The 23,240-nt window shown below is 48.9% G+C and overlaps 2 protein-coding genes across 7 annotated transcripts in view; one reads left to right on the top strand and one right to left on the bottom strand.

Moving 5' to 3' along the window:
* The window catches only part of LIMK2 (LIM domain kinase 2), a 32,400-nt gene extending 22,200 nt beyond the window's left edge, over window positions 1-10,200 (top strand). For all 3 annotated transcript variants that reach the window (XM_055705421.1, XM_055705433.1, XM_027814110.2), the window contains 8 exons: window positions 1,519-1,605; window positions 2,335-2,466; window positions 2,738-2,794; window positions 2,982-3,047; window positions 3,861-4,035; window positions 5,483-5,538; window positions 7,425-7,582; window positions 8,155-10,200. In XM_055705421.1, the coding sequence (XP_055561396.1) occupies window positions 1,519-1,605; window positions 2,335-2,466; window positions 2,738-2,794; window positions 2,982-3,047; window positions 3,861-4,035; window positions 5,483-5,538; window positions 7,425-7,582; window positions 8,155-8,311 (888 nt within the window). In that variant the 3' untranslated portion in view covers window positions 8,312-10,200. The remainder of the gene's footprint in view (window positions 1-1,518; window positions 1,606-2,334; window positions 2,467-2,737; window positions 2,795-2,981; window positions 3,048-3,860; window positions 4,036-5,482; window positions 5,539-7,424; window positions 7,583-8,154) is intronic.
* Window positions 10,201-10,970: 770 nt separating this feature from the next.
* PIK3IP1 (phosphoinositide-3-kinase interacting protein 1) lies at window positions 10,971-17,793 on the bottom strand. Of its 4 annotated transcripts, none has more exons than XM_055705589.1 (6): window positions 17,518-17,778; window positions 17,285-17,401; window positions 17,066-17,185; window positions 14,880-15,068; window positions 14,667-14,745; window positions 10,971-12,605 (listed from the first exon to the last, which is right to left on the bottom strand). In XM_055705589.1, exons 1-6 carry the CDS (start codon window positions 17,603-17,605, stop codon window positions 12,398-12,400), a joined length of 801 nt encoding a protein of 266 aa, XP_055561564.1. In that variant the 5' UTR covers window positions 17,606-17,778; the 3' UTR covers window positions 10,971-12,397. The 4 variants fall into 4 exon arrangements, with proteins under 4 accessions (XP_055561564.1, XP_055561567.1, XP_055561577.1 ...); XM_055705592.1 differs by having other exon boundaries at window positions 14,880-15,065; window positions 17,518-17,775; XM_055705602.1 differs by lacking the exon at window positions 17,285-17,401 and having other exon boundaries at window positions 17,518-17,793.
* Window positions 17,794-23,240: the final 5,447 nt, after the last annotated feature.

Here is a 23,240-nt window from a genome sequence, read left to right as displayed (position 1 = left end):
AGCCATCCTGTTCCGATGCATGCTGTGGGAGTTAAAATTGCCCTCTTGGAGTTTCATGATGACACTTGTTTCAATTATGCTGGTGTGTCAGCTTAAGAATTCCACTTAGCCTTGTCTTGTCTTTGTTTCTTCACTTCCCTTTATCTTTGGGTATTAGACATCCCTGGGTTTCATATCCCTGGCTGAAATGTGTAGTGTTCCCTGGCTTGCTACTTATATATGGATGCTTCATTTCAGATGGGAGCAGAAGAATATTGTACTCACGCTTCTGTTGTGTTATTCCGTGCACTCATATTCCACCTATGTCAGCCTTGCTATGTCCTGTGGTTCCAAACAGAACTAGTGTGCCACCATGTTTGCAAGAACTCATAAGCTTCCTAAATACTATAACGGGGTCTTGTGTTCTGGAGTGCAGTTCTGGAGGTTTTCTGAGAGGCTTTTTATTTTTAAGGGTATGAGGCAGAAGAATGAGCTTCAGATTGACTGGTTTGGATGCAACAAGTACTGTATCTGGTCAGAATAGTTCCCTTTTGTTCCTAGAGAGAAGGTGATTGTTCAGTTACCTGGAGACCTTAGGGAGACTGAGCTGTCCAAGTTAAGTAACTGAAGTGGAGAGGATTTCCAGGAAAACCTGCTTATCAGAATTTGGACCCTTTCTACTTAGTCATGCACCCCATGCAAGCAAGGCAGAGCTGATTAAAAGAAACCTCTAGAACACAGCAAAATGCCAGGAACTAGTTGAATACAGGCAAACAGCTCTTGAGGAACTGGAAATGCTTTCTGTGTCAAGAGCCAGGAAGTTTATTACTTGATATTTATAGTGGATTTCTGTTTGTTTGACACCATGCAGGTGAAGCAACAGGTGGCAACACACTACTCGCCAGGAGCATGGTAAAATAACTGCGTCCTGCCTTAACTAAACAGCCTGTACATCCCAGTTCCACTTGCACATGAGTAATTTTGACAAGCTCATCAGAAAGTGTCAGGCTTCAGAGTCCCCATAAAACCAAAGCATGTAGTAATACAGTTTGGGGTTGTTTGGTTCGTTTCTGGTGCAAGTGAATGTTGATTCCTTGGCTGATACAGAATAGAGTCGTTAGAGTCTGTGTACGAAATATGAGCATCACGCTGGGCACATACTTTCTGTAAGGGAACTTGAGGCGTGCACAAGTACGGAACTGATGCCTTCAGAGGCTTTGACAACCTGTATGCATGCTCAGCCCTGTGCTACCTAAAATGGAGACTTCAGCTCTGGTTCTTGGGATGCTGTTGATCTCTTGGTATGATCCCTCTTGTCGGCTTTAGGTAATTTCTGTTTCACCTACAGAGTCTTTGCTGAATTCTGAAAGGAGGAATTTTCTGCAGTTTTCTGCAAATCCCTGAGCTCTGAATTTTCTCTCACTTATATCCTGCTCTGGATGGAGGGGAGTATTACCCTTTCTTTTAGAAGAGTTGCAAGAGCATTGGAGCTGTGTATTCTTGAACCTTGCCTGTAGTTGCGGTTTCTGTTTCCACCAGGTGACACACAAAGCAACAGGAAAGGTGATGGTGATGAAGGAGCTGATTCGCTGTGATGAGGAAACGCAGAAGACTTTCTTGACAGAGGTAGGAGCAAGATTTCAAAAAGCTTCTGAGCCAGTAGTGTGGTGGAACTGTCTTCCATCTTCTCCAGAGAGAGTGATCATGCCAGCAGCCTGGCAGGAATCAAGGCGCTGAGGAAGAAGTCACACAGGGGAAGAGCCGACATGAGCTGAATGTTTGTTGTGGTGAAGTGTGATTCACTTACACTGAGCAAAAGACATGGCTTCAGCTCCCAGTTCATTAATTTTTCAATGAAAAAAAGCAGCCTAAGTCTGAGGAAAATGGAGCTGTGCGCTACATAAAGGATTTATCCCTTGAGCCTTGTGCATAGATAGAAGTGATGAGGGCCAATATCTGTAAGATATTTAAGGCTCCTGCTGTACTTAAGCTAAACTATTTTCTTGGTGGCTGCCTACCATGTTTTTCAAAGTCAGATTTAGCTTAAAGGCAACTTCCTAAACACCTGATGCTGCTATTCTGGCCCTGACACATGCAGTACAGACCAGATAGCTGCCCTGGAGAGCTCCCGTCTCTTCAAAGTTAGCCAAACTCAAGGGTGCTCTCCTTAAAGGCTAAGATCAGGTTAATTGCACAGCGTGAAAATGAAGAGGCAACGGCTAATTGCCTGCCTTAAGGTTGGAGTTTGAGTGCACTCTGTGATCTCTGGAGGGGACCTCCAGCATTAGAGTGTTTGTCACCTCAGAGTGGATCTGTCAGGACTTTTCTTTGGGGTGGGATGTCTTTGCTTCCCAGGTGAAAGTGATGCGCAGCCTGGATCACCCCAACGTGCTGAAGTTCATCGGTGTACTGTACAAGGACAAGAAGCTGAATCTCCTCACTGAGTACATTGAGGGGGGCACCCTGAAGGACTTCCTCCGCAACGCGGTGAGTATGGAAGCATGGTGGACCTCTCCTCAACGAGGTTGACAGTGTGTCATTGGCTGTGCCAGCCTCATGGTGCTTGTTGTTGATCTTCTCCTTTGGAGCTGTGTGGAAAAGCTGCTGCTTAGTTGTGGATGGCCAGAGGCAGGAAGGGCCTTCTCCCTAGGGCTGTACTGTCTTTCTGTGACTGCTGTAAGAGTCCCTGTTGTGGAGGGACTGCTGTCACCAGCTGGCTGGTAAGACAGTCCCTGACCGTTTAGGACTTGTCTTTCAGGACCCGTTTCCCTGGCAGCAGAAGGTCAGCTTTGCCAAAGGAATTGCCTCTGGAATGGTGAGTCGGACTGTCCCTTTGTCACGGAGCAAACCTCCAGGGGCAGGGTTGGTTGCTTCAGCAGGGTGGTGTCTGACGGGCTGTGGGTGCTGCCTGACTGCTAGCGTCTGGTTGTTGAGGTCTGTAGATGTGAAGGGACATAGCAGCCTGAGAACCCCTAACAACAAACTTTCTCCCTCTGTTCCAGGCTTACTTGCACTCCATGTGCATCATTCACAGAGACCTGAATTCACACAATTGCCTGATCAAGTTGGTGAGCTACACTTCTGTTCCCCACAGCATGCTGCTCCCCTCCCTGTTACCTTCTTCCCTCGGTTTTCTCTCCATGATGTTCTCTCTTTTGTCAGGCTTTTAGTGCCCTAAACAAGGGAGATTCATCTTCACATGGGATTTTCCAGGCTGGTCTGGCTTTCACCATTTCTTAACCCTGTTCTCTCACCTCTTTCCTGTGGTGGCATCTCCTACTATCAGTCACGTTATGGGAATTGCTACAGCTCTATTCCCTGTCTCAGCTATAAAATGTTGGGATACAGCTGCTTCTGTTCTTCTAACCACTTGATGCCTTGTTTTATTGGCAGTCAGGATTCAGACAAGTGTGTGGGTGCGTGTACATGTGTGTGCCCTCTCTTTTTGAAACGCTAGGTCACAAGATTTATGTATAGCTTCATTTCCTCAAGCCTTGCCCTTGTTTCACTTGGCTGGAATATGAGATCAGTGTGCGGGCTTCAGATGACCCAGGATGAAAGTCTAAATTAATTCCTGGCCAGGGTAGAGTAGGGAGTTCTGAAAGGAAAGGTCCAGGTTTGTCCTGGCAAGTGTAGCCAAATTGATGAGATTAGTGTTAGTGACCACACAGGAAGCAAGACAACAAAGAGAGGAAATAAGGAGTTGGGATCGTGAATTGGGTGTCTTACACCTGTCTAGACAGCTCGCTACACTCCTCTGGCTGCAGGAAACCTTGATAGTTTGCCTTGCCATGTAGCTGATAGTGAACAGGAACTGCAGCCTCTTTGCTCTGGAAAGGAGCTGAGAGGAATCAGTGGCTTGTGCTAAACCCCTTGTGTAGGATAAGACGGTGGTGGTGGCTGACTTTGGTCTGTCTCGGCTGATTGTGGAGGAAAGAAAAAAGCCCACTTTGGAGAAGCCATCTGCCAAGAAACGAACCCTACGCAAGAGTGACAGGAAGAAGCGTTACACGGTGGTCGGCAACCCATACTGGATGGCCCCAGAGATGCTAAATGGTAAGATACCGATACCAGGGTGCAGGTGAGGAGACTGCCTGTGGCAAGGTATAGGGATGATGGGATTACTGAAAGCTCCTGAGCCCTAGTAACAAACAAACCTATTAGAGCATGTGGTTTTAGCCCTGCTAATATGCAAGCTTATTTATACACACAGGGGCCCCAGCTGCACTTCTCTTGCAGTACCTGAGCTGGTAATCCTTGGAGCGGGCGAGGTAACGCTCCTGGCTTGGCAGCAGGATTCTTCAGGAGGGCAACAGACCTAAATTTGCTGTGATCCAGATAACGGGGAAGACAAGAGAGGCCTGAAATAAGACTGAACCTGAGATCAGTTTCTGTTATAGCCCCTTGCTTGGGACCTGCCCCTTGAGATACGGATCATTCAAGTCCAGGATGAGGCTTACGTGTTTTGTTGCTTAGATCCAGGGAGAAGCTATCTGCTGCCGGGTTTGCTGAAGCCTCAGGATTGGGGGTAGAGTTGTCAAAGTGCAGGGAAATCTGGGCTTCGGCATGCAGCCCTCAGTTGCGTTAAGGACGAACTATGTCCCCAGGGGGAAGAGCTGCCCCTGCAGGAGTTGAGGTAAGGGTGACATACAATGGACACCATTTCCTCTTAGTGAGTGGGTCTGTCTGACCAGGCTGGACACTTTGGCTACCTATGATATGATATGATATCATATTGTCCAACAGAGTCCACCAGGGAAGGGAGAACTGGGCTTCTTTCCCCCAGCTCAACTCCTCTCCATGTTGTTGTGTTTTCCTCCTCTCGAGGCCTACAGGCCCTACTGGATTCACAGGCTGCTTCTCAGAGCCTGTCTCAGACCTGGCATTTGTCGAGAGAACAGCAAGAGCACAGTCTGACATCACCTCTGAAAGCAAGGCTGTTTACCAGATCCTGGCTTGGGAGGGGCGGGTCTGTAAGCAGAGAATGGCGTGCTGGAGCCACTCTGCTTTCCCAGATTCGAAGTGCTGTTAGCGTGTAATTTATTATCTCTGCAGTCACTGCAGCAGGGACTGGGCACTCGCTGGCTGCTGGGGAATCCAAACACCGACTCGTGCACTGTAGAGGTGCGCTAGAACAGCAGTCAGTGGGACTGACTGGAAAAGGAAAGCAGAAGGAAAGGAAAGAAGCGGGAAAGCAGAAGCTTTCCATAGTTACCCTTAGCATTTGTTCAGACCTTTGATACACAAGGCTTCTCCGTGTCATCCTGTAATTCCCTGGTAAGAAAAGGAAGCGAGGTTAAAATATGTGATGGCACTGTACAGGAAGGCGCAGTTGGTATGCATATTTTTGAGGCAACAGACGCTGCTCAGATTTAAGCCTTGCTGTCTCCTGTTGTAGAGCTCGTCAGAGAACAGGCTTAGTTCAGCTTTGGACTGGCAGCTGCTGGAATAGCTGGATGGGGAAATGTTTCTCTCAGAGCTGAGCATCTTATGTTTCCTGCAGGACAGAGCTACGATGAGACAGTAGACATCTTTTCATTTGGGATTGTTCTCTGTGAGGTAAGACCAGGATGTCACACAGTTATCTTCAACGGAAGTCTTCCCCACTGCCATCTCCTCGCACACATTGTGTCGGCCAGCTCTCTGTATCTGAGTGTGCAGTCTGTGACCGAAGGCCACAGTGAATTAGGCTGGGAGTACAAGTCTACCCTGCCTCTGTTCCCTCAGGGACCTTGTAACTTTTTGGCCCCGGAGAGAGTTTCTTGCTGGACTGAAAGAAATAGAGAGGTTCCTCCTGGATTGAGAGAAGCTGTAAAAAAGTCTGTCAGGTTCTGATTGAGCCCTGGTGTCCATTTAAAAGTAGACAAGTTCCTTAAAACTGTGATATATTTTCTTTTTCTGCTGCCTCGTTAAAAGAACAATCAGCTGTATAATCTCAGCAAATTCAGGGCCTCCACTGGGGATGGCACTTCAGAGAAGGGAAACTGAAACCCTTTGCAGCTTGGCTAGTGAAGCTTGCACCCTGCAGTCGGTTGGCTTCGTTTATCTCAGTCAATGCAGCCTTACTGTTATATCAGGCTTTGCTGTCTGCAGAGAGCACCACTGCAAAGTATTTTCAGTTTAAAAGGTGTGTAAGACAGTGGAAATACAGATGAAAGGCAGGTGGTTATGTGTACAGATAACAGCAGTTAAAGGAATATGAGGGGAGACCAGCAGTTTCATCTTCAGCATTTGGATGAAGGGGACAAAGAAAATGTATGTGCATAAATCTTTGCGGCCTCATCTGGAGCTCTGTTTACCCTGGGCCCTCCTCTCAGAGAATGCTGTGGTTGTGAGTGATAGATTTAGGAACTTGAAAAATCTGTATGCGGGACTAAAACAATTGTTTCATCTAGAAAAAAGACAAATAAATGGGTAGTAGCATATGAACATTTTCCTTGTCACCAAAATAAGGACACTAAAAAAAGAAGCTACGCACTCAAACAGATAAAGAAATAACCCTGCCAAAGCATACAATGGGCGTTCCGCTGTAGTTACAGGATGTGGTTCTCCTTCTGAGTTATTGGCATAGAGAAGCCTGGGTGGTTATAAATAACGCCCTCTTTGTGACAGCTGATGAGGCTTTAAATGTAATACTCTTCCTCATGTGGGAGTCTATATTGACATTGACCTTGTCTGCGTCCAGATCACCCCACAGCTCTCCGCTGCGGGTTCCTTCCCCCTTACTACACTTTTGAGTCCCATAGTGCTGGAGGTGGTGGGTGCAGCTCACACGGTAGGTGGTGATTGCTGGGACTTCTAAGTGCTGGAGCAGGGCTTCTCTGTTCCACCCAGCCATCTCCTCCTCTCACCTGCAACCTCCTGGGCCTTGGCTACAGTGGTTCTTCTCTCTGCCCTTACCCTCTGGCTGTGGGTGGGGTTGAATCTGCCTGTAACAGAGCAACTCTGGTGCGTTGACTTCACAGCGTTGTTCAGGACAAGCTCCGTAGACAGAGGAGCTTTGCTGGTGATGTGGTAAGATTATGTGAGAGGGGAGAGCTGGGATGGTGGTGCAGGTTGTGTTGATGGCTTGTGATCAGGATGGGCTATGTCATCCCCAGTAGCTGACCCAGCAGCAAGACTCTGTCAGGCTCTCTGGGAGGTGCACAGCATCCTGTATTTTCTAGCAGAGAGACCCTGGGGAGAAAGAGAAGCGTGTGGGCCTTCCTTCACAACAGTGGCCACATCACCAGGTCTTGAAAAAGTTTCATGTGAAGTTTGCCTGTACACGGTGCCTCGCTCATTCCCTTATGTGACTGGCCCCTTTGGAAAGGAGGAGCAGTGTTTCTGCTCTTCCTTTTTCTCCCTATCGGTTTGAAGGAGCCCCTGCCTGTTGCTGAAGTTCCCTGTTTGTTAACCCTCTGGAAATGTTGCCGTGCTGAAGCACTTCTCTCCTTTTTCCCTAGATCATAGGCCAGGTTTACGCTGACCCAGACTGTCTCCCACGCACACTGGATTTTGGCCTTAATGTCAAGCTGTTCTGGGAGAAGTTTGTTCCTGCTGACTGTCCTCCAGCCTTTTTCCCTCTGGCTGCTATTTGCTGCAGATTGGAACCAGAGAGCAGGTAGGTTTGGGGTCTGGAGGACTCCTCTTTGTAACCCTGGAGGATGTGTCCGTCTCCCCTTAGAAGGATCGGTCTGCACAGAGGGTGGAAGAGGGCTGCATTCCTGGTGGGAGTGCTCGAAGGCTTTCACATGAGGAGAGACTAACGCCTCATCAGCTTGGGAGAGAGACCGCTGTATATGGTAGAGGGCTCTGAAACCATTTCTGGGACTGGGTAAAGCAGGAGTGATTGTTCAGGGTTTCTCATGTACAAGAAGTAGGGGCAGACCTTGGCAGCAGCTCTGAAAGGTGAATACTTAATTAGATTTCAGTTGCGAAACTCGTAGCTTCAGAACAGTGTTGATGCCAAGCGGGCTGCAAAAGAGCTGGACCTCCCTGGTAAAATCGGCTGTAAAACCAGGTAGCCCAGACAGACGGTATCTTTGCAGCCTTGGAAGCTGAATGGGGAGGGATCGTGTCCCTGTTCACACTTCTGTGCACGGGACAGTGACCTGGATGGACAACTGGCTCAGCCTTTCTAGATGCTCTCCTGCCTCCTCTTTCCCACTCACATGTACTCACTGCTGCTTCTAGGCCCCCTTTTTCCAAGCTGGAAGATTCCTTTGAAGCTCTCTCTCTCTACCTGGGAGAACTTGCCATCCCGCTTCCGTCTGAGCTGGAGGAGCTGGACCACAACGTGAGCGTGCAGTATGGACTGAACCGTGACAAGCTACCTGAAAACACACCCTAGTCAGCTCGTCCTGCCGCCTGCACCATTTCCATGGGAGCTGAGATGAGCAACAGGGAGGGATGCACACTTCAGCCACTTCCAGGGCATTAACGGGGCACCAAGCTGTGCGTTTGCTGCATTGCCTCTCTCTCCCCACCCAGAACCCCTCCTCTCGGACATCCTGATTCACTGTGGATTTCTGGCATGTTTCAGAAGCAAGAAGAGCTGTTTCCTGCCAACTGCACCTAGGAAAGCTGCTCAACACTTAATTTTCAGGCTAGAGAAATGTTTCTCTGGCCTTTTCAGGCTTCTTTACTGTGGTGCCTTAGAACTTGGCTGCAAGCTGTGAAGCCACCATGGCCTGTCTGCTAGGGAGGGAATTGCTGTAGGAGACTCTCCTGGGCAAGGACCAGCACTTCTGGAACTGCTTCTCCCCCTGACAACCCTGCTCAGAACGCTGGGGAAATTGGATATCCAGCAAAAGGCCCCACCGGGACAGCGTGTGTGTGTGTAATGTGTGTGTATATGTTTGTGCATGTGTTTTCCAGAACAACCCACTGAGATTTTGACCTCCAATGTGCATCAGGGGAGGGAGTGAAAAGCCCCAGGAACTGGGCAGCTCTCCTGAAATACCTTGTCTGTGGGGAAGCGTGTATGAATTTTTGTTTTGGTTTGGTTTTGTGGCTTTTTTTCCTCCTCTGTCTCCGAATACCTCCAACAGCCTGCCTAGAAACACTAAGACTTAGCTCTGCTTGCCCCTTCAGATGGTGAACAAGGCAGGCAGCAAATGAGCCACTTGAGCATCTTCAGACCCTGGGCCTGCACACTGAGCTTGTTTGCCCAAGAACCTTAACCTAGGTGAAAGTATTTGAACGTGAATGTGTAGAACTGCACTAGGCACTGGCTGTGGACGTGAGGTGACAGAAAGAGTGGCAGAAGGTGCTCTTGAGAAAGCCAAAGGTCTGAAGTGGCTCAGACTTTGTGCACGGACGATGGGAAAAGGAGATATGCCCAAGGTTACTTAAAGGATGGACTTGTCATGAACAGAAAAGTGCTGGAGAATGTCCCATTCTCCCAGGAGTGGCAGCTGGAGAACTAGTAATTCAGTTGCCATTACCTCATCCTTTCCTGCAGGCTCTGCAAGTTGCTCCCTTTGAAGGTCGTTCTTGCAGCTGCTGCTGCAATACCTGAGCTGATCCTCCAAGCAGAAACTTTCCTCAGGGTCATTCCCTGCTTTGGGGGAGAAAGAAGGGCTTGGAGTTATTGGGAGGTGGGTGGGGATGTATTTTCTTCCAGCACTTCTCTTCTGCCTCCCTCGGTGGGAGAAGGAAGCAAGCTACTGCTGCAGTAGCTCGCGTGTGGTTGGCAGAACTTAACAAAAAGCTGGCTCGAGTCCTGCTCTTAGGTTTCACAAACATCTTGGTTTAACTGGATTTTTTGTGTGCTCCTTTTTCCCCCCCTCCCTTCGGTATTGAGTGGTGGGGGATGGGTGTTAGTCTTTGCTGTTACTTTGATTTCCTCCCCCTACCCATGAATTAAAAGTATTATGTAAAATAACATGGGGCCAGCCCTCACCTGACAAAAGGTGTGTGTTTGGGGGGTGTTTTTAGTGTCTGTAGTGGTGTTTTAGAAACACTGGGGACTCCCTGTGCTGTGAATCAGCAGAGGAGCCTCTTTAAACTGGGTCCAGTGGATTCAGGATTGTTAATAAGATTTGCCCTTTCTTTCCCCCTCCCAGGCTGGTTTGTGAGGGGAACCCCTGAAGGGGGGAGTCCTGGGTGATGTGTGGGTGGGGTTTATGAACTGTGATTTGCACAGCTCCATGTTCTAACTAAATTAAAAAGCAGTAAATGTATGCCATGAAAACAAGGTTGTGTTGTCTCTGTGTTACACAAAGCAGGAAGCTGTAACTTTCTTGGGTTTCTATTGTTGTCACAATGTGGCAACATCAAACCTGCACAGACGGGGTAGCGTCTAGAACGCCTGTTCTTGAACAGAGGACTCTGCCACATTTACAGAACTATACAGACGCAGCGCAAGTGCTCTACAGAACTATTTACCTGGAGCGATGGAAAGGGAAGAAGTTGCCAAGCTTTGTTGGTTGTTGCGGTTTTTTTTTAAGGGTGGACAGGAGACACCAGAACATGGAGCCTCTCTCCATTTTCCTTTTCTGATCCAGGGATAAAAATACAGCCTGTTCTTGGAAATCTGTTATTCTAAAATAGGGAGTTCAGGGGGCATTTGTTAAGGCAACAACTGAACGAAAATGCTGGCTATGTCAGCGCTTCCTGTAACCTGCTGTGCTCATCTCCATCCCACTTTCTGAGGCAAGGCCCAGAGACAGAGCTGCTGCTGAGGCACCACAGCAGAACTGCCCTGCGTCATGCAGGAAGGGGCTGTAACAGGGCACCTGCCCACGGGCCAGCCTGCTTCATCAGCACAGCTCACACCCCCACAGCTGCTTCTCAGGAAGCGCCCAAGACAGCTGCCAGCAGCAAGGAGACAGCTCCGTGCCCCTGTAGTGCTGGGGAGCCGAGGCGCTGCTTGTAGGGATTTACCTTTGAGCCTGGCAAACTGAAGTGGCATCTTCCCTTCTCCTCAGTTTGAAGTCTGCAACAGGCAAAAGGATGCTGCTCCGGCAGGAGGAACTTTTACAGATGAGCCACAGTCCACACACGTCTACAGAGCATTTTTCTTTTTAAGCTTTAATACAAGGTAGCACAATCTGCACCTTCTCATAATGAGGTATTTAAAAGATTTTACAAAGAAATGGTATTCAAAGGCATTTAAAAATAAAACGTTTCCCTTTTCTGAATTAATCATTAACACTAAAACCCCTGCTGCCAAGTGCTGCTCCCTGTTAGGCCCACAGCTGTAAAGCAGATGGCTAGAAAACTTACTTGAATGGCTTGAATCCCCTGAGGCGGGGATGGATGTTTCCCTGAAATGGCCTTGCCTTGGTGCCGTTTGGGAGACACTGCAGCAACCATCCCTTCCAAACCCCCTGAAACGCTAATAAAAGTTGTTACAAAACCTCTCTAATAGGGCCAGGCTCTAAGCAAGTAGTCTCGCTGCAGAAGCGGAGTGTGTGAAGGAGGCTGGGCCCGAAGCCATGCCCAGACCTTTGGGATCCTGCAAGAGCAGCTGCCCTGTCCTGCCCTTAGAGCAAAAGCTGCTGCGTTACGGTCGGGGTGACCTCCACAGCGGGCTTGGCCACTCTTGTCCAGAGCTGGCTCTGGAAAAGGACAAGGGAATTCGGAAGAGGATGTTATCTATCCTCAGTGCTCAACCTGCTGTAGGTAACAGAAGGGCAGTTTGTTTTCGTCACTTCACAACTATCTGCTGCTGGCCTTTGGTCTCCTGATCTGTGTAAGTGAGCAGGAAGCACAGACCACCTGGACACCTACAACTGTGGCTGTGCATGTAGCACCCCCACAGGGGAATGGAGATGTGGCCTCAGCCCTGGAAGACCTGGATTTGTCAAGAGCTTGAGAAGAGCTTTTCCAAATTGACACTGGGGCTAAACATACTGCTCCTGGCCAAAGCCATCCTTCAAGTAAACTCTTCCTTGGAAAAAAACCTGATCCAGCAGCAGGATTCTGGACAGTGTCTCCAGCTCTCAGCCACTAAAGCAAAAAGGCAGGAACTATAATCAGTGTAATTATCTAGCTAAGTCTGATGTGAAGCTCCCCTCAGTCCCTGCGGTACTGCTTCCTCCTGGCGTTCCAGGCTGAAACTTAAGTAACAGTGCACACCATTAAATAGGAAAGGAACAGAAAAAAAGGAAGCCAAGACCACACTGCAGGCTATGGGATCTGTGGCCAGTTGTGAGCCTGGCCCGTCATCCCCCCCAGCTCCTTGGCATGCCGTGGAGATAGGTGGGAGGAAGCAGCAGGGTCCACCACACCAGTCCCCAGCTGGTCATGCACTGAATGGTGCCCCTCAAACAGATCATGATGAACAGCCCATTTTCTGTCCCTCTGCATCACCTTCATCTGGCTTTCTTCAAAAAGAAAACAAAATAGAAATGAACACACGCAACCCCCCCGCACTCACAGTGGGAAGCCGGAGGCTTTGCTCAGCCTGTATTGCTCCTGCCAGAGCTGCTCAGGCCCCAGGAGTACCCGCCTGCCCCATGAGCGGGCCACTACCATCGTGTGTGTCCTCCACAGGTGTCTGGTTGGTGTGCACCACAATTGTGTTCTCGTCTACAAACTCACAGGCAGGATTGGTGAACGCCGAGAGTGGCAGTGTGATGCGCTGCATTTCACGCTCATAAACTTTCTGTTCGTGCTTTTCCTTCAGGTCTTTCCCCCTAGATTAAAAAAAAAAAAAAACAACAAAAAAAAACCACAAAATGTGCATGGGGTGAGTGCCACTGCTCCGAGGCAGTCCCAGTAAAGGTGATATAGTGGAAAAGAAGGGACTCTGCTTTTTAAGAAACAGGTGTTTCAGCTACATACAGAGGGCCAGAAACTTTCCCTGCTGTAAGCAGAGGACCCCATCTGAGCATCTTCAAAAAACAAGCAGCCAAGTGAAGTCAAGCCTGTCCCTCCCCCACAAGCTGGCTTATTCACTGACATTGCTACTGCCAAATGCTGACTGTAAAGCCAGGCTTCTCCTCCAAACCATGGAGCTGACAAATGTTTCCTTACACCTTATAGTCCCCCAGCACCGCCCGGCGCAGGCCCAGGGGAGCGGTAAGATGGCGCAAAGCCCACTGCTGTGGAAAAGAGCTTCCGTAACCTGCTTCATCGGATAGAAACAAATACCAGAGGTGGTGACAGATTCTGCCTTTTGTGGCAGCAAACAAACCTGTGAGCCAAATTAAAGTTCCTGAAGGTACTGAAGCTTATTTATTAAAGCTGGCCCTGCCTTCTGCCGCTGCAGCTAACAGCTTACATCCACAACCAGCTCCTCAAACCTACCTTAGGCTTTGTTGCTAAGGGAGGCGACACCTCTGTAATTTGTACTGAGGAAAAACTGCCTTGCTTTAAAAATGGATGGCATTAATAGCACGCTGTCTCTGGAAAAGCTACGTACACCAAAAGCCACTACAAGCCATTAAAGGTTTCTCACCACACCTAGCCAAACCTGCCAGCTTGCACACGTGATTTTGAGAGCAAGGCAAGAAGAGAGACAGCAAACCTGCACTGCAGCCCTGCTGTGAGCTCTCTGGGGCTGAAGCAGCAAAGCTGTATTTGGACAAAGCTCAGCACTGGTCTATTGCTTCTTCCCACCGAAGACAGGAGCGAGGTGGGACAGGCACCACGCACTTCTCCTGGGGCTTGTGATCCCAACCAGGCAGAGCTGCTGGGGTTTCCTGTCAGCAAATAAGCATTTTGGCAGCTTGTCAAAGCTGCCTACGAGCGTGCAGCAGTGGCTGCTGTTCCTGCTAGCAGTCTCTGAAGTAACACCTCAAATCAGATTCCTCGACAAGCAGCGCTCTGTGTTTTGCCCCTTACGTAACACTCCTCCCTCTGTTTTTTTTTCTGTCGGCATTTATTATAAACACTTACATAAGGACATGTCCCAGCTTGGGAAAGGGCTCCTTCTGCCTGGTTGTGTCAGACTGCTGTCAAACAGCCAAAATACAGAACAAATCCTCCCAGAGGAGGGAGCCTGGGCCTTCACTTGCTGCAGCGACATTCACTGCCATTTGTTAATCCTGCCCTGTCTCTTACAACTGAGCTGCTTGCTGTTACCGCTAACCTCAAACACTGCTGACCTACCCAAACATTTCTGTCCAACACAGTGAAGCGGATGAACAAATAATAACTTCTGAATCAAAAATTACTTTAAAGTATACAAAAGCTTTGGTGAAATGAACTTTGACCAAAAAAAAAAGTGCTACTTGATATTCAGCTTCATAGGACACAATGCATGAGTGGCAAAGAATTTGCCAATTGTTTTTCTTCTAAAGCTAGCTAGACTAAAGAAACCAGGGGACCAGGTGGCCTCCTAGAAGGATTGTTCTTTTTCTGATCAGAAAAGACACTTCCTGTGAGGGCACCTGGGATCTGCTCTCTCCAGCTCTTACGTAAAACTCTGCTCCCCTGGATGCATCTGAGAAAGCCACATCAAGGCGCGCATGCACACACACACACACACACACAAAACTAAAAAATAAAGAGAGCAGTTTTAAACTTTAAATGGGACAGAATACCATGTTGATGGGTGACATGGAGAAGAATGGGATTAACTCTCAAATAGTTCTTTCCTCACTGCGACAAGTGAAACTCTTACACAACGTGCCACATCAAAACATGCTTCTGTCTGGCATCGGTTTGGCTCTGCAGGTGCTCAGACGTTCCTGCTCAATAAACGCTGCTTCACGTGTACACCAGCTTTTGGGCAAAGGAGAATAGTTGCTCACCTCTTATAGATGTATCCCAGGACGATGCCGGCTCCGATGGCAATGATTATCACCATCATGATCAGCCCCAGCACGTACCCTGCAAAGAGAGAAAGGAAAGAGGCAAAATTGGAGGCGGTAGATCCAGCTATAGGATTGCTTTCAGAGCCTTGGAAAAAACCCATCCTGTCAGAATTACAGGAATGGATCCATCACATGATCCTGGGTTCATACCTAGTGTCCCTAAGTCCTTCTTTTCTTTGGAGTTCATCTGCACTCTCTGACTGATCCCAATGACAGGCTGCACAGCAGCTGCCTCGCTCCGGGAGGGCAAGGTATCAGCTGGTTCAAACACCTGGTCGACCTCCTGAGAAGCATCAACTTCTCCTGTAGGGACTGGGGCTGTGGCAGCTGTAGCATCTGCTGAGGGGAAAGAGATACACAAAATACCAAGCATTGATAAGTATTTCAAAAACAACACGTGCCTTATGAGTGGGACAGATCTAGACTGAACCTCCTTCAAAGTACACTGACAAATACTTGTTCCCTCTTAAGCTGTTGCCAGAAATCCTACCAAGGCAGACAAGAAATGTACTTTTCCGCCCCCCCCCCCGCTTCCCTTTGACATGAACTTATTTAACCAGGAGTGCAAGGCACCACCACAGATGAGACAGAAGTCACACAGCAGAACAGAACTCTGGTTCAGGGCATGAGTCCAGGAGATGCACAATGACTTCATTTAGTGTATAGATCGATATACAGGCTGCAGTTTCAAGCGTGCTGAACAGACATGAACAAGATTATGAGGATCTCCATTCCAAATCTCCCAGGAGCCTATTTATCTCTCTTCTGCCTCAATCTTCCTGACACAGGAAGGTTTGACGGAAGGAGGCTCCAGCTGGTGTGAAAACAACCTGGGGACATTCTTTCCCTCTTTGCAGCCACGTAGCAAACTCCTTTAGTGTGATGGGCAGGCTAAGGCAGAGCAACACTTCAGTCACACAGCCACTGACTGGCGTAAGTACAGCAAGTTCTCGGCCAGAGCCCAAACAAAGGCGCGTAAGGATGGACACTTACAGCACAGAACCCCTTCCCAGCCCTGGGGATGTTTTATCGACAACATTGAAAGATTTTCAAGGTAGCTCCTTCTTTCAAGACACAGTTAAAATGGAAGCTGTAGCACAGTAACAGCTATGACAGTGGAAAGTAGGTATCTATTACCTGTCTAAAACACCTCCCCTCCTTCTTTTAGGAAATGCTATGCACAGCATGCATCCACACCTGAAAACCGCACCTGGACCTCACCCCCACAGCAGGCAATAACTCCATGTGGATTTTCTACCTGCAGCCATTTTGAGCCCTCAGTAGAATGTGAAATGGAAGTACAGAAGGGGAGTTAAGAGGCAGGAAATCAGGGGCTCCTGCAGGGCACAGTGACTACGGAGGGTCAGCCAGAGATGCTCAGCTAAGGGGAGCTGCAAGGCACAACTATGATAAAAAGGTGCTCGCTCTGAGCCATGAAAATAGTCAAACCCCTGAAATGTGGAAATGATGTATTGGCTGAAAGGCCAAGTAACTCTCCTGATCCCAAAGCTGCACGATTGTTTTGAGTAACAGTCTTGGCAGCAGAACATTTGTTTTGCTTCCACTTTAGGGAAAACCAGGCGAAAAATGAGCAAAGTGAAGAAAGGGTAGGGTGCATGGGGGGGGGGGCAGGGGGGAGGGGGTGTGTTTACTTGCAAGGATAGCAATCCTGAGGGACAGTGGAGTATGTAAACCTTGAGGGGCTCAGAAATAAGTGAACAGTTCCAGAAAATCCAAGTGGTTCCTTTAGCCCCAGTCAATATTGACATCTCTTCTCCCTGAAACAGGCCTCAGCTACAGTTCTTCTCTTGGCAAACTGTTTCCCACCCTGACTACCCAGGAGGAATCCAGTGTTTGTGGCTTTCCATTTCTTACTGTCCTCTGCCCTCCCTTCAATTCAATTCTCGTTTTCTCCAAGTTCTTCTCCCCCACCCCATCCATATTCACCCTGGCACCCCTTTAGCAGCAGGACACTTGTTTAGACAGCAATAAGATGCCCCGCAGCAACACTACCTACAGCTCTGCAGTGCCCAGATGCCCAGACCTCAGCCATTTGCAACGCAGCCCTATAGTGCAACGAGGAGGGGGGGCGGGGGGCAAGGCTTTGCACAGGCCCTTCCTGACACTAATGGCAAAAGCTCTCGGGGCGGAGCAAGGCACAGCTGGGAGGCAGATGTGCGCACACAGGCAGGGCCGGAGGGGAGCCCCGGGTCCACTGCGTTCCCAGGGGAGGGCGGCGGGTGCTGCCATAGCCGGGGGTGACAAACCCAGCCCCCGGCAGGCAGTGCCTCGGGGAGGGCAGGAGGGGAAGCGGGGCCGGAGGGGACCGCTCCTACCTGAGCACTCGGCGATGTCGCAGGGTCTGCGCTCGGGGACCCCGGCAGCGCCTCGGATGTAGCACCAGGGCGCGGCGTCGCCGTCCGGGTTTCTGCAGCTGTTGTGGTCCTCGGCGAGTGCTGGAGGGCAGCGGGCCGTCAGCGGGGGCTCCGCCGCGGCCCCGGCACCCCAGAACCCCACTCCCCGCCCCTCCGGCTCCCCGAGCCCCCGGGACCCACCTGCCGGCAGCGCGGCGCCGGGGCCGCTCCGCACCGCCAGCCAGTTGAGGCAGGGGGCTCCTCCGGCGGCCACTCGCCGGCTCCCGCGGTAGGACGCGCCGTTGCCGCGAAGGCACTCTGCGGAGAGACGAGGCCAAAGCCGTGCGGGCGGGCCGGGCAGCCCCCCGGCACCCTCACCCCCCTCACCGGCCTTTGTCCCCCGCAACAAAGCGGGCCGGGCCGCCGGCACTCACCCTCGGCGCCGCGGGCGGCCGCCAGCAGCAGCGAGCCCAGCAGCAGCGCGCCCAGCGCCGCCGCCCGCCGCGGGCCCCCGCGCAGCATCCTCGGCGCGCAGGGCCAGGGGCCGCAGCTCAGCTCGGCTCGGCTCGGCTCGGCTCGGCGCGCCGGCGAGCCCTGCCCCGGCTCTCCGCTCCCCGGTAAACAACCGCCGGGCTGCGCTCCCCCCGCACGCACACACACACACACACACACACCCCCGCCCAGCCGCCGCCGGGTCCTAACGCTGCCACCGCCCGCCCCCGGGCGGCTCCCGGCGCCGGCGGGAAGCCCCGGCAGGGGAAGGGGCGGCCGGGAACCTGCCGCGGCCGCGGGGGTCCCCCCCGCCCCGGAGCAGCGGCGGGAGCCCGGGGAGGCTCGGGAGGGGCACGGGGGAAGGTGTCCGGGCCTGTCCCCTGCAGCCGCGGAACATTCTCGGGCCGAAAGAGAACTGGGCTGGAAGCCCGAGTGTGGCAGGGAGCGCGTTCGTCCTCAGGGACTTCACGTTGCTGTCACCCCTAGAGAGCCACCGCGGGGGACCAAACTCCTGCCCCGAGTGTCCCTTTGAGGTCCCCCAGCTCTACAGAGGGACCCCGCGCCGGGGGGTAGGCGCTGCCACAGCAGCTGTGCCCCCTCCACGTTAAAGGTTTGCATTCTCACCTCTGCTCATCGATTGCTTTCCCTGCACTCCGCGTCCTCTAAGAGCTGTGCCTGCTTACAGCAAAACAAGGCAAACAGCCCAAAAATGCTTTAAAGCGATCGTATTGCAGGCATCTAGCCACTGCGATAAAGCCTCTCTGCAAGGCATTTCCAGCAGGTTACAAGATACTTTCTGCTTCTAAACTGGCAGAGCTATCTGGATACTGCAATGCCAGTGACTTTACACTGGCACCTGGAGCCATCAGCAATGTTTCTATTTTACAGCAGCGAAAAACAAGCACCTGAACACTTGGTCCTGATGGACAATGAGCTCTCAAAGGCGGCCTGGCCAAGGCACAGGCCTGCAGCACAAGGAACTATTTCTGGCTTTCCCACAGAGCTCCTTCTGACCTTGGCAGATCTGCCGGCTTCACTTCTTAGCGCTTTCCCTTCCTTTCTGTAACATGAGGTACAATCAAACCTTCCTTCTCAGAAGAGGACAGGGAAGTTCCCTTCTTTTAAAGTGCTTTGAAATCACATGGAAACCCCTGAACACAGAAAAAGTGTTTCTATGCCAGGAAGCTGCATGTTGTATTCAGTGCTTGATGAATCACTTCTCAGGGCAGTGCTGGCTGGAACGGCGGTCCTTCCCTTCCACTCCCAGATATTTCCATCCTGGCAGTTCTCTCTGTCAGGCTGCTACAGGTACTTGTATGACAAGCTGGCTCAAGGTACTGATCCAAGCCAACTTTTGCCCTTTCCTCCCCAGGTCACACACACTTTAACCCCTTACAGCCAGGTCGCCTCTGCATCCAGTCCAATACAGAGCCACAAAAACCCAGATGTACCAGCATGACAGAGGGGTAATGAGGAAAACAGTTCAATTAAGCAGCACTACCACTGGATGTGAAACCATAAGCCTTAGCACTTGTGTGTGATTCACACTTCAACAATATGATTTACCACTACAGTACATTTAGTTTAATAACATCAGATTTAAAAAAAAAAAAAAAAAAAAAAACAACCAAAAAACCACAAAAAAACCTGCAGAGCCAGGTTGTAAAAGAACAAAACAACCCAAACCAAAACAACTGTGTGTGTGTCAGTCCTGACTGACGTCACCAGCTGTCTGCTTTATGGTATTATGCTCATTGTCTGCACAGACACTCAGTTACTACACTCCTTATGCTCTGCAGTTACACTCTGTGAAGGCACAGCTAACTAGAGTAAGCAAGAACTTTTATTAAGGGCTACTGAATCAGGCCTTCTGTTTGTAATAGCTCTTCGTAAGAGATTTTATGGCACAAATTCCATACAGTCAGAAACTGCAGAGCCACACATGCATCCAGAGGCACAGCCTGTCCAAAACAGTTTGCAGAGGGCTGCCAATCTGTACAAATAATTTCTTTTAGCTCATTTCATGAGACTAACGCACACTTCAATGCCATCTTGCACAGAAAGCACCTCCTCCTGTACATACTGATCCAAGAACTGCAGGCTGGGCAGTAATCTCTGTGGAAACAAACCTCAGACCTTCCCAGCTCTCTGTCCTGCTACATAACAAGACAAATTTGCACCTGTCATTACACCCAGCCAAGTTCCAGCAAGCAATCTGAGTTTCTAGTGCACAGAAGGACAATGAGGAATCTGAGAGAAATGCAAAAACCTTCATATTAATGGTAAAGATCAAAGTCTTTCCACAACTGACTTCTAAGCATAATTTTTCCTCTTTCATCTCAAGCTTTCTCCAGGATGAGGGAAGATTTATGCCTGGCAGTTTCACAGAGTTAAGTTTAATAGGATGCCAGGTGGCAGCTGTCAAAGGCAGACTCAATTGCTCTTTCTGCTGTTTGGGAATGGGTTTGCTCTTCTTGCCACACTTTCAGAGATTAAAGCTATTACTTCCTAGGACTTCATTTTAAAGTAACTACCCAAACTATAAGTAAGCTAATAGCTCCGCAACTACATCCTCACGTAGTTTACATGTAAAAGTCTGTACGTATATACACACACATGTACCACAACACATCCACACGTCTGCAAACACATCACAGGAGAATATACATGCTATTTTTAGGATCAAGGGACATTAAGCATCCTCCCTAAACTCAGTGTGAACCAGTTTCAGCTGTGAGCTAGTACCTTTCTGCTGTTTATACAGGTTCCAGAATGAACGTCTGCTTTTTCTCTCTCCTGTCTGTCAACTGTTCTTTCTTGTTTGTTCTATTTTTTCACCTGTGGAAAAAGTCAAAATGTATTGAGAGTTTTCTTAAAGAAGAAAAATAAAAGGAAGCTAACATATAGCACAGCATGCTGTGCAAAGTGAGGCAACCACGGATGCATAGCTCTGGAAGGACTCTGCAAGAAGCCATCAAACCCATTCTTCTTCTCTGGCCACTGCCAAGTATGTTCGGATCTTCCCAGACAAAAGTTCATCTAACCTCCTATGAAAGAATTAGCACGCTCTGTTACTTAATCTTGCTAAATAAGACACTGGGGGGGAATAAGCAAAATCAATTTTCTAATTCAAGTATTCTTTCCTAGCCAAATTAACATAGATTGCTTAAAATGGAAAAAGTTGACCATTGCCCTCCTTGTAATAGGCCATATGTCATGTTCCCATAACTTCCCCTTTCTTCTTTCTTGGCAAACCAAAATAATTCTTCCAATTTTCCCTCAAAACTGGTTTTTCTAAACCATTTTCTGCTTTCTTCATATATTGCAATGCCCGAGAATAAAGACGGTACACTGACGCCTCATCCTCCATGAACAGAATATTAGAATGATTTGTGCTTAAAGCTTAAAACCCTGTAAGCATCAAATGTTACTAAACACTATTAAGTACGTGTAGAGTCCAACAAAAGCAGGGTTTTTTCATTCCTTTGTTGCCTCTGTCTGGATCACGAAAATTACCGTGTGTCTCACCTGTGAAAAGCCTTCCATAAGCAATGATGTAGGAGGCAAGAACAAATATGTTTTATTCCTAACCTAGAAACAATCTGAATAGAAGAAAAAAACCCATCAGGGCTGTAACAAAAGGAGCAGATGTTGAGTTTTTGAAACTAAGCTGAGCATAACCAAAAACCAAGACAGAGGCAGTCGCCACAAAGGAGTCAGCGTAGAGCGATAGAGAGCAGCAATATCTGATTGCACTGTTGCATCCCCCTGCTGACATGTTCAAGGAGAGGCTTTCCCCTCCCCCTTCAGTCTGACAGCATGAGCTATTGCTAGAGTAAATGCCAGCCACAGCCTCCAAGGACTAACAAGGAAGTCTGCAGAAGCAAAACAACCGTATGTGATATTTGAACTGGTTCAGACTGGTTCAGAGTTTGCTCTACTAACTCGAAGTGCCCTCTCAGATGAGCTTTCTGTGTGGGCTGTAATAAAAGGACAGAGGCCTCAGGAGGGCAATCTGGGCCCTATTGTTTACTGGGGGAGCAGCACTGCAGCTACACTTTTCTAGCATTAAGAGATTAGCACTAAATACTCTCTGCAATCACTGACTTCAGAAATTTCACACAGAGTCCTCTCTTAACAGCAACACTTCCTCGTCCTTTTCGCCTTTCCACAATTCCCTCAGCGGTTTTGATGGGCCCAACCGCCCACCGTGTGTGTTCACACTGGCCCATTGTGGCTGCTGTAAAGGACTCAGCCTGGACCACAGCCCTCAGCTCCTTTCTCTGCCGGAGCATTCCGAAATTGGTATCTGGATCACAGACACTGCTTTTACCTGCTATCCCATGGGTGTGTCTCCTTGCAAGATAGCATAAAACTGTATCAATACTGTTAGGAATAAGGTACAGCTGCCTAAAGATGTTTCAGCCCCCAGCTGCACTGTTTGTTCTTTTTTTTGCTACAGATGCAGGCTGCTATTGACAAAAAACAGTGTGCGTTTTTAAGAGTGGAGGAAGGGAAGCTATTTCGTAAGATAACTGTGATCTACTCAAGAACACACAGGTCTGAGTCAAGAACATCAGCGTTACTATGAATTCTTTTACCGATTTGTTGCTTGACCTTAGGCAAGCTTCTGCCTCAGTTTCCCATGTTAATATTACTTACTTCACAGAGAAAGAGAGGATTAAATGCCTGCAAAGTGCTTTGGAAGCTTCAGACATGCATTACATACCTCATGAAATGGTATTTAAGGGGAAGGAATCATGAAGAGGGGTACGCATTTAAGGTCTTAAGATGTTCTCAAGTTCTACATGTGTAGTGCTGATGTAGATGAAAGGTACAAATAAGCACTAATGCAGGAAGAAAAATAGGAGAATGTGTTGTGGTGTTTGTTCAGGTTTTTAAGGTATAAACCTTCGTAGTTTTCTTGTTTCTTAATTCACTGTTGTGCACAGCAGTAACTAGCAAAGCTAAGCAGTCAGATACCCCAACATCCATTCTTGTTAGAAAATGCCAAACTAAAAACAATGGTTTATCTGCACGAGAAACACGAGAAAGGCACCACCAAAACATCTGGAGATTTGATTCAAAGGGAATAAAGATTTCTCTTCTGATATCTATTCAAATCAACAAATCAACAGTGAATTTGATGAGATTATTAAATATCCTTCTACCAGTCTTTCACTCACCATGGAAGCTGATTTCACAGAAGTGCCAGCCCAAAACTCTGTGTTTAAATTTCAGTACTCATGGAATATTATCAATGAAAGAGTTAGATTCCATTGTGGAAAGCACGGGTTACAGAGTTGCACTTAAATATGCTACACTTCCAGCTCCTGTGGAAAATACACCACGTCCAAATTGCACAACCACTCACTGTAAGCAAGTGGCCCATATCCCATACCAACAGAAAGGCAGTACAGTTATGAACTTGTACAGATAAAAACCCCTCAAACATACGTTTTCTTACCTACCTAGGGTTTTGGGACTAGGCCTGGAGTCGCCAACGTAAGAGCAGGGCAGAGACCCGTATTGTAATGGGTGTCTCTGTAATTCAACATGCGAGCAGAGAAGCAGAGACCAAACCTTTCAGTAGAGTTACTAGTGTCCCCTCATAAAAGCACAGGACTCACATTTACAATGCAGAGCTCTCATCTCTGGATTTTAT

Source organism: Falco cherrug, chromosome 1, assembly GCF_023634085.1.
Source record: "Falco cherrug isolate bFalChe1 chromosome 1, bFalChe1.pri, whole genome shotgun sequence".
Taxonomy (NCBI): Eukaryota; Metazoa; Chordata; class Aves; order Falconiformes; family Falconidae; genus Falco; species Falco cherrug.
The sequence above is the reverse complement of the archived record's forward strand: the minus strand, read 5'-3'. Positions and strand labels throughout refer to the sequence as shown.

Excerpts from the sequence above, each read along its gene's own strand:
- PIK3IP1 (XM_055705589.1), bottom strand. The coding sequence starts at position 17,605 with ATGCTGCGCGGGGGCCCGCGGCGGGCGGCGGCGCTGGGCGCGCTGCTG. Across the intron at positions 15,069-17,065 it reads CGACATCGCCGAGTGCTCAG|CAGATGCTACAGCTGCCACA; the intron begins GTAGGAGCGGTC and ends CTTTCCCCTCAG. Across the intron at positions 14,746-14,879 it reads GAAGGACTTAGGGACACTAG|GGTACGTGCTGGGGCTGATC; the intron begins GTATGAACCCAG and ends CTCTCTTTGCAG.